At 38.2% G+C, this 10,036-nt stretch overlaps 1 protein-coding gene across 1 annotated transcript in view; it reads right to left on the bottom strand.

Moving 5' to 3' along the window:
- The window catches only part of PHF8 (PHD finger protein 8), a 103,777-nt gene that overhangs the window by 64,065 nt on the left and 29,676 nt on the right, over positions 1-10,036 (bottom strand). Inside the window, exons 5-8 of the mRNA XM_012663980.1 lie at positions 7,243-7,403; positions 6,492-6,633; positions 4,857-5,043; positions 2,793-2,955 (exon numbers count right to left, since the gene is read on the bottom strand). Of these exons, the coding sequence (XP_012519434.1) occupies positions 2,793-2,955; positions 4,857-5,043; positions 6,492-6,633; positions 7,243-7,403 (653 nt within the window). The remainder of the gene's footprint in view (positions 1-2,792; positions 2,956-4,856; positions 5,044-6,491; positions 6,634-7,242; positions 7,404-10,036) is intronic.

Raw genomic sequence — 10,036 nt, 5'->3', positions numbered from 1 at the left:
TAAACCCATACATCTTTGGTCAGTTGATTTTTAACAAAGGAGTCAAGACAATTCAATGGGGAAAGAATAGTCGTTTCAAAGGGTGCTGGGATAACTGGATAATTACATGCAAAAGAATGAAATTAGACCCTTACCTCACACCATATACAAAAATTAACTCAAAATGGATGAAAGATCAAAATGTAAGAACTAAAACTATAAAATGCTTAGAAGAAAACATAGGCATAAATCTTTATGACCTTTAATTAGGCAAGTCTCTTAGACACCAAAAGCATAAGCAAACAAAGAAAAAAATGGGTAAATTAGACATCAAAATTCATAACTTTTGGGCTTCATAGGACACTATCAAGAAAGTGAAAAGACAACCCCAGGAAAGAAAGAAAATATCTGCAAATCATATATCTGACAAAGGTCTACTATCCAAAATATACAAAGAAGCCTTACAACTCAACAATAAAAAGGCAACCTAATTAAAAAGTGGGCAAAAGATCTCAATAGACATTTCTCACCAAAAAAAAAAAAAGATATACAAATGTCCAGTAAGTATGGGGAAAGATGCTCAACATCAACAGTCATTAGGGAAATATAAATCAAAACCTCCATGAGATACCACTTTACCTCCACTAGATGGCGATAATCACAAAGACAGACAATAACAAGTGTTGGGAAGGATGTGAAGAAATCAGAACCCTCAATACATTGCTGTTGGGAATGTAAAATGGTGCATGCAGCTAATATGAAAATGGTATGTCGGTTCCTCAAAAATTCCAACACAGGCCAGGCGCGGTGGCTCACGCCTGTAATCTTAGCACTCTGGGAGGCCGAGGCGGGCGGATGGTTTGAGCTCAGGAGTTCGAGACCAGCCTGAGCAAGAGCGAGACCCCGTCTCTACTAAAAAAAAAAAAAATAGAAAGAAATTATCTGGACAACTAAAAATACATAGAAAAAATTAGCCGGGCATGGTGGCGCATGCCTGTAGTCCCAGCTACTTGGGAGGCTGAGGCAGTAGGATTGCTTGAGCCCAGGAGTTTGACATTGCTGTGAGCGAGGCTGACGCCACGGCACTCTAGCCAGGGCAACATAGTGAGACTCTGTCTCAAAAAAAAAAAAAAGAATGAAGTACTGATAAATGTTGTAACATGGATGAACCTTGAAAAGACTGTGCTCGGTGAAAGAAACCAGACACAAAAGACAACATATTACATGATTCTATCTGTATGCAATATTCAGAAGAGGCAAATCCATATAGAAAGGATTACAAACGATACAAAAGTCGTTATCAGGGGTTGAGAGGAGGGAAGAATGAGGAGTGCCGGCTAATGAGTACAGGGGTTTCTTTTTGAGGTGACGAACATTTTCTGGTATTAGATAGCAGTGATAGTTGTAAAACCTTGTAAATATACTAAAAACTGAATTGTACCCTTTAAAGTGGTAAATTTTATGAAAGTACATCTCAATTTTTCAAAATCACATTTTTTTTTCTGGTCAAGCGAAGCAGTGTGAGTGGTCAAGGAATAAAGGAATCTGTAACTGGTTGTGATCAATTAGTTGTAAACATCACTGCCCTCGGACCAACCCAAAATCACATTTTAATTAAATGAAAATGAAAACACATCAAAATTTGTGTGACACAACTAAATCACTGCAGAGAGGGAAATTTATAGCACTAAGTGTTTACATTAGGAAAGAGGGAAAGTCCGAAATCAGTAAACTGAGCTCCCATCTCAAAACTAGAAAAAGTAGAGCAAAGTTAACCCAAAGCAAGCGGAAGGAAGGACAAATAAAGATAAAAGCAGCAACCAATAAAATTGAAAACAGAAAGACAATAGAGAAAAATCAATGAAACAAAATGTGGTTCTTTGAAAAGATCAATAAAATTAACCAACCTCTAGCAAGATTGACACAAAAGAGAAGGCAAAAATAACTAAGGATTGACATCAGGAATGATACAGAGGATATCACTAGAGACTTGGAAGACATCAAAAGGATAATAAGGAAATACTATGGACTCTACAAACATAACTTTAACAATTTAGATAAAAATAGACCAATTCCTTAAAAAGCACAGGCTACCACAACCCATCTAATACGAAAGATAATTTGAATAGCCTTGTGAAGATTAAGGAATTGAATGTTAATTAAAAACTTCCCAAAAACAAATCTCCAGGCCCATGTAATTTCACTAGAGAATTCTACCAAACATTTTAAGAAAATTTAACATGAATTCTGATTAAAGAAATCAAAGAAAATCTAAATAAATAGAGGCATACTGTGTTCATGGAAAACCCAATCAAGTAAAGATGTCAACTCTCCCCAAACTGAGACAAGTAGACTTTTCTAAAATACACACACATACTTAGACCCCACCCCAGACCTAAGAACTCATAATTGTAGGGATAAAACCCCAGGCATGTATTGTTAGGAAAAAAAGCCCATCATCGCCCCAAATCATTCTGATTTCTAGCCTAGAATGGCAGCCTCCCAGTCAGTATCCTAGAGTCTTGGCTCAGAGTCCTGTTCTCTAACGACCCACCAAGTTGACATCAATCCAGCACAAAAGTCTATAAGCCTCCTCCTGGACCCCCTTCACTGGCAGCCTCCCCGAGCAACCATGCTGCCCACTGGTCACCACATGAATTTTATTGAGGACAGTTCTGAGCCTTCAGCTGATATGAAAGAGATAGCCCACATAATCAGATTAATATATTATGAGAAAGGGTTGATTATGGTGCCACAAGCTTCCTTCTTCTTTCTGCCCTCCCTGAACCCTCCCAGAGGGGCCCAGGGAAGACCTGTAGGAATGAAAAGTGTCTGTCCTTGCTTCACGGAACACTTGTAGCACTTGTCCACCTGGTCCCCAAAGAACATCTCATTCTGATTAGAAGAACTGCTCCAGCACTCAAAGAGAGTCAAATTGGCATTTGTTGGGCGGATCAGGTAGAAGATCTTCTCACCCTGAAACAAAAAGAGATTGAAGTGCCAAAAATACCAAGGTTTCCAGAAAAGTCCTTCAGGGGTACTCCAAAGAGCTATTCTCTCTTTCATGCTCCAAAACCATGGCAATGTGCCAGAATTCTTTCCCAAACTCATCCAAGAATCATTTTTATGTGGATTTAGAAAATTTCGAAAAGGTCTTTTTGCTTTTTGTACTTTTAAGTTTCTATAAACTTGATAAAAACAATTTAAAAAGGACATTTCAAACAAAATTGTTCAAGTTAGGACAAATGTACACCAAGTGTTCCTATTTTAGATGCAATGCCAAATGAAAAATGGCCTTTGTAGATGAGTAGATCAATACTACTAGCCTTAGGAGAATTTAAGGCCACATTACTTACGAGAAGAAAATTGAATGTGCCTTTAAATGCCATTTACAGAGTGTTCCTTCTCACACCTACAATCAAAGCTAATAAAAGTTTAAAAGTTCAGTAATCGCCCAAGGACTTCTGAAAGATTATATGTTAGGTGATTATTTGTTGGAGGAACATTTTATTTCCTAATTGTATTTTGCCGGGATAATCATCAGACAGATAATTTGGCAAAAAAGAAACAAAACCCCAATAGCACAAAAATATCCTCAAAGCTTAACCGGTTTAACCAATATTTCACAACAAATTTTCAGTGTAGAAAAACAATAATACAAGAAATATCTATTGTATAACTGGAGAAATCGGAATCAAATCTGTAGATTAATTAATAGTATATTAATGTTAATTTCCTGATTTTGATAACTATACTGATTATATAAGAAAATGTCTTTGTTTTTAAGAACTACACACTGAATTATTAAGATAAAGGAACACTATTATCTGTAACTACCCTCAAATGTCTCAGAAAAAAATATATATGTAACTATTTTATTATGTTTGCTTTAGAGAAAGAGAATATAATAAAGCAGTAACATTTGAGGAATCTGGGTGAAGGGCACACAAGGATTCTTCCTATTATTTCTGTACCTTTTCCATAAAAATGAAATTATTTGAAAATAAAAAAGTTAAATCTAACATTTGGTTAATAGCACTTCCGTTTATATATTCCAATTTCTCCAGGATAAATCAATGAAACAACTAGTTAAGGATTTGAGATCATTTGGACAAGAGCCACAATCCAAGTTTTCTGTTCTTCCCTTGGCATTTCTGATAATAAAACTAAATAGTATGAACAGTGGTGAAAAAATAACAAAAAAATAAAATAAAAATAAAAAGTAAACAATGGTGAAAATCAAAACTATTTGTTCTCCAGACCTCAAAAATCCTTTATAGTCACTGACAATGAATACACTAATTACAAAATTACAACAACCACTAAAATGAAAACTGTCCATAGGAATCCTGACTTTAAAAAGACTTCTCATATATCCCTGTGTTAGCAGTTAAACAACCATATACAATGGTCAAAACTCAACAAACTATACAATTAAAATGGATGAATGTTATGGTATACAAATTACACCTCAATAAAGTTGGGGGGAACTTTCTCATGTTATCAGGAATTTCTGAAATAAATATGAACATTTTCATACATGTTGGTAGGATTATAAATTGGCTCAATTAAGAAGGTAACACCATTTGGAAGGGGTTGTTAAAAAAAGAGAAGGTAACAGCTGGAAAAACCTGAGGCATCTGTTATTCAAAAAATTTTTTGATTAAGCATCAAAAATGTAAAGTAGAGACAGACCATCATTAGTATATATGGCACCACTACCAAGTACTCAACCCTGATAGAGTAGTTATGTGGAAATGTCACCCAAAGAGAATCCAGGAGCCAGACAGGCCTCAACAGCCTGTTTTGTGCTGCCATCTGACACATAAAGGGAGGCCCAAGGTCTGGCTGCCTCCAGAAGCCATATGCATTCCTACCTTGAGTACATGGTACCAGACTGAGGTGCCACCAAAGTCAATGTGAAAGTCTGTATAGCTATCCCGCACACTCATAAGGCAATACTTCTGCACATTAGGTCTCTCAAAGACACACTCCTCCGGCCACAAGTTCTCGACCCATGACAGCTTTCGAACAATCTTGGGTGTTTCCACAAGGTTAGAAAGCCTAGCAAGGAAGGGGTAGAAAGCAGGTGTCAGCTGACTGGGAATTGAAAGTTGAAGCCTGAATAAAATACTCTACATTTCAGTGAGAGTCAGATAAGACAGAGAACAAGTTCCCTCCACAGAATCCCCAAAGGAACATAGGGCACTTATTTCTTTAAGACTGGTCAATATCCTCATTCTCTGCAGCTGAAGTCCCAAGTTCCAGCTTCACAGCCTTCCCCAGTTGAAGGGGCTTATTTCCTCCACTAAATGCTCAAACTCTCCCATCCTATCCCAGTCTACTCACTTTGCACTTGATTTATAAAAGTTATCATACTGTCCCCATCTCAGTGTCTTCCTTGTGAGAAATCACTAGAGAAAGCTCTCAGGGCTCGAATCCAGGTAAAGCAGTGTTTCTCTGAAACATCTGGGTGTTTTTATCCTATGCAAAGCCACAAATCTTATAACATTGTACTTCACTCTTTGTTCTGACCTTCAGGAAATTCAGTGAAAACTCTATGGTCCATCTCCACCAACTGTCCAGACATTCATACATTCATTTTATATGCAGAGTACTCACCAGATGCATCCTACGTTGCCACTTTTATTCTCCTTTTGCTCCAATTTTCTTTTTTTTTTCCCCTCTCTGTATCTCTGTAAGCTACCTCAAATAGTCTTTCAGGATGAAGTGAGGTATAAATAAACATAGCTTTTTTACTTGCCCATACTATATTGGGATAACAAATACAGCTTTTTAAACACCCCAGGTTTAATCTTGCATCTTAAAAACAGCAACTAAGGGTCTTAATATTTTACTATAATTATGTTAAATGGTACTGTTGGGGGAAAATGGCTGAAGAGTACACAAGACCTTCCTGTACACTTTTTTGCAACTTCCTGTGAGTCTATAAAAGTTAAAAATGTAAATAATCAGACAGTAAGCTTCCTAAGGGTAAAAAGCTACATTATGATTTCTTGGTATTTCCCACACTTCTGAGCACAGAGAAGACTATGTATCTATTGAGTGTGAGTCCAGATAGAACCATTTAAAGGTTATAACATAGCTTTCTTTTTCAATCTAAGAAACCTTATCCTTAGAGAAACTACTTGGGGGTAATTTTAGTAAATCTATTTCTAGGAACTGAGGAATTATCCTGGTAGTTAGACAGTGACCATGCCACAATCTAAATACCAGAAAAAGGTCAAAAAATGCTAGCCTAAGGTCTTCAAGGAGACAAAAATTAATTAAAATTAATTAAAACGGTTATTGTGTAATTTATCCAATGCTAGAAACTGTGGAGGAAAACTATGACTCAGTTATTATAATGTGAGCAGCTACCCTAGAAAGTACAACTCAGCTCCCCATCCCAAAGGAAGAAACCACCAGAAAGAAGGGAAAGGATATACACTCAGTATATCACAAGTTCCTGGCACTTTGTCAGGCTTTTTTGTAACCCCTGCCCCTCTTACCTGGTATCTGAGAATTCCAAACTAATGACATTGAGGACTTTCTCCCTCTTCCCACTGTAATAATATTTCACAAAATCACCAAGTTTCATCTTGCAGTCAGCCTGGCGGGTCACGTCAATCACATCAATCTCTTTGTCAGAACCTGGGGCAAAGAGATAGGTTGTGCACCAAGTAGTCCAGGGACTGGGGAAGACTCATCCCCTCACCAGTCCCTGTAGTGGCCTTACACTCAAAGCTTCTCTCCTCAGACACTGTAAGTATATTGTGTGTTTGGGGGGTGGGGATAGGAATCCACCAAACTCTCCTTAAACCTATGTGTTGGGTCTGAGCCTACTACGGAAGTACCTGACACACAGCCTCACACATAGTACAGTCTACATTCTGGGCCCTGCTTCTCCACTCTTTCTCCTCTTCTCCCTAAAAACTCATGACTAGAAGACAAGTGGCATGTGAGTGCATGAGTCAAAGTCTTTCTTATCTCAACAGAAGACAGAGATACCATGATCCCTAGAATTCCTCAGTTGAAAAAATAGGGCTCAACATAGGATTATGTGGTCTATTAAAAGGAAAAGGAAGAGGAGACTAGGATTTTGGCTCTAGCTTTGCCAAAGAATGACTTTGGCAAGACACTTAACCTGATTCCCAAGACAGCTATAAAGGAAATACAAAAGGTAGACTGCTGAAGGGGAAGGGACATAGGTCTTGGGGAGAGTGAACAATGTTACTGTTAAGAGGGTCTGTGATGTCTTACCAACATAGTGTTCCACATCTCTCACAGTGAATGACGGTGAGGGCAGCGTCATCCCCAAACCATCCTTCTTCAAGACCAGGATGGGCACACTGAAGCTATTCTCTTCCAGAAATTCCACAGTCAGCTGACTTCCAGTGGGCTTCAGAATCACTTCATCTGAGCTGTAGGAAGCAGGAGAGAAAGCCTGAGCCTAAGGCCCTGCCCACTAAAGGCCTTACTGGATGCTGCCACTCACTCAAGATGCGGGGTCTTCCTTAGGGGACCTAATGTGGGCTGGCAACTAATGGCATAAACCTCATGTGCCAGAGAAGAAATAACCTGTCCAAGGCCAGAGGTCAGGTCACTGGCAGAGGTAGGAAATAGCCTGTCAATGACATGCTCTTCTTTGGATGACAAAGGAATAAATCTGTCAACAGTCTGCCCACAAAGAAAAGATAGGTCTTTTCAGCCAAGTTTAGTGAATTTGTTCTAACTCAGAGCAGCATCACCCAACTGAAAACACTGGCAAAGAAAGGTGAGCCAGGTGTGGTGGCTGGTGCCTGTAATCCCAGCACTTTGGGAGGTTAAGGCAGGAGGATTGCTGAAGGCCAGAAGTTTGAGACCAGCCTGGGCAACACAATGAGATCCCTTCTCTATTTTAAAAAAAAAAAAAAAAAGAGGAGCCTGAAGCGGGAGGGTTGCCTGAGCCCATGAGTTTGAGATTACAGTGAACTATGATCGTACCACTGCACTCTAGCCTGGGCAACAGAGTGAGATCCTGTCTCTAAAAAACAAACAAATAAAAAACACATTGGCAAAGGAAAAGACTGACGTAAAAAACCCAAAAGACAATTTTTACAATCACTTTCTCAACACACATACTCAGTTAACTAGAAACAGGAGTTTTTTTTTTGTTTTTTTTTTTTACAAAATCATGTTAGCGAAAAGATAGATTATTTGACAAGGGGTGTTGGAACAAATGTATTAAGGTCAATATCTATTCTACTCTTTACATAATTCTAGATGGTCTGAAGATTAAACTGTAAAAAATACAGCCATAAGAGTAGTAGAAAAAGATGGGAGAGACAAGGCCCATGTCATTTAACTACATAAAAATTAAAACTTTGGCCGGGCATGGTGGCTCCTATAATCCCAGCACTTTGGGAGGCCAAGGCAGGAGGATTGCTTGAGGCCAGGAGTTCAAGACCAGCCTGGGCAACGTAGTGAGACTCCATCTCTAAAAAAAAATAAAATAAAAATGTAGCCAGGCATAATGGCATATGCCTGTATTCCCAGCTACTTGAAAGGCTGAGGCAAGAAGATCACTTAAGCCCAGCAGTTTGAGGTTACAATGAGCTACGATTGTACTACTGCACCTGAGTGACAGAATGAGACCCTGTCTCTTAAAAAATTAAAATTTTCTGGCCGGGCACGGTGGCTCACGCATGTAATCCTAGCACTCTGGGAGGCCGAGGCAGGTGGATTGTTTGAGCTCAGGAGTTCGAGACCAGCCTGAGCAAGAGTGAGACCCTGTCTCTACTATAATCAGACAACTAAAAATATATAGAAAAAATTAGCTGGGCATGGTGGCGCATGCCTATAGTTCCAGCTACTCGGGAGGCTGAGGCAAGAGGATCGCTTGAGCCCAGGAGTTTGAGGTTGCTGTGAGCTAAGCTGATGCCACGGCACTCTAGCCCAGGCGAAAGAGTGAGACTCTGTCTCAAAAAAAAAAAAAAATTAAAATTTTCTGCAAGAAAACTATTGCAAACCAGTAAGAAACAGTAACACTGTAGAACAATTATCAACAAAAATAGGTAGGCATGGTAGTGCAAACCTGGAGCCCCAATGAGGCAGGATGGATTGTCTGAGCCCGGGAGTTTGAGGTTGCAATGAGCTATGATGATGCCACTGCACTCAGGCCCAAACAACAGAGTGAGATCCTGTCTCCAAAAAAACAAACAGAAAAAAGAAAAGAACAACAACAATAGAAAAATTATAGATACAAACAGGCAGAGAAAAAAAAAAGATGGCTTATAAATGTACAAAAATCTACTTATCCCCTTCATAATTAAAGAAATGTAACCAGAAATAAGATATTTCATTTATCATCTTACCAAAAAGTCAAAAAAAGTTTGATAATAAACAATGCTGGCCAGGATACAGGGAAATCAGCACCCTCATACGTTGTCTGTGGGAGTGTAAAATGGTATAGCCACTTTGGAAACAATTGGCAACATTTATAAATATTTTTAAAGCACATACTCTTTGACCTAACAATTTCACTTCTAGATAGTAAATCTACATACATACTCGACATGTGCAAAAACTTAAATACAAAGATATTCACTATAGCATTTTTCTCTAAAAATACTGAAATCAACTTAAATGTCCATCAATAGAGGACTGATTAAATAAATTGTACACCAAGCAATGTAATACTAAACAACCATGAAAAAGAATAATATCTATATGTGCTGTTATGGATTGATCTCCAAGACATATAATTTAGGCTTTGAAAAGAAGCAAGATGCAGAATATAGTATTTCCATTTATGTCAAAAAAAGAAAAAGAAGGATACACAAACACATATATGTTTGTATATGCAAAAACTATTTCTGAAAGAAGGCACAAGCAATTTGTTGGCTTTGGAGAAGGAACCTGAGGGGTATGGGGTAGAAGAGGAGACTCACTGCCTTTAAATAAACACAAAAAATATTAAGTTGGAAAAACACTTAATCGAAATAACACTTAGGTTACAGAAAATCTGAAAATGGACCAATGAATTAAAAACCAAGAAAAAGAGTGTTTTATTCAT

The sequence above is a fragment of the Propithecus coquereli genome, unplaced genomic scaffold (genome assembly GCF_000956105.1).
Source record: "Propithecus coquereli isolate 6110/MARCELLA unplaced genomic scaffold, Pcoq_1.0 Scaffold849, whole genome shotgun sequence".
In the NCBI taxonomy this organism is placed as follows: Eukaryota; Metazoa; Chordata; class Mammalia; order Primates; family Indriidae; genus Propithecus; species Propithecus coquereli.
The sequence above is the reverse complement of the archived record's forward strand: the minus strand, read 5'-3'. Positions and strand labels throughout refer to the sequence as shown.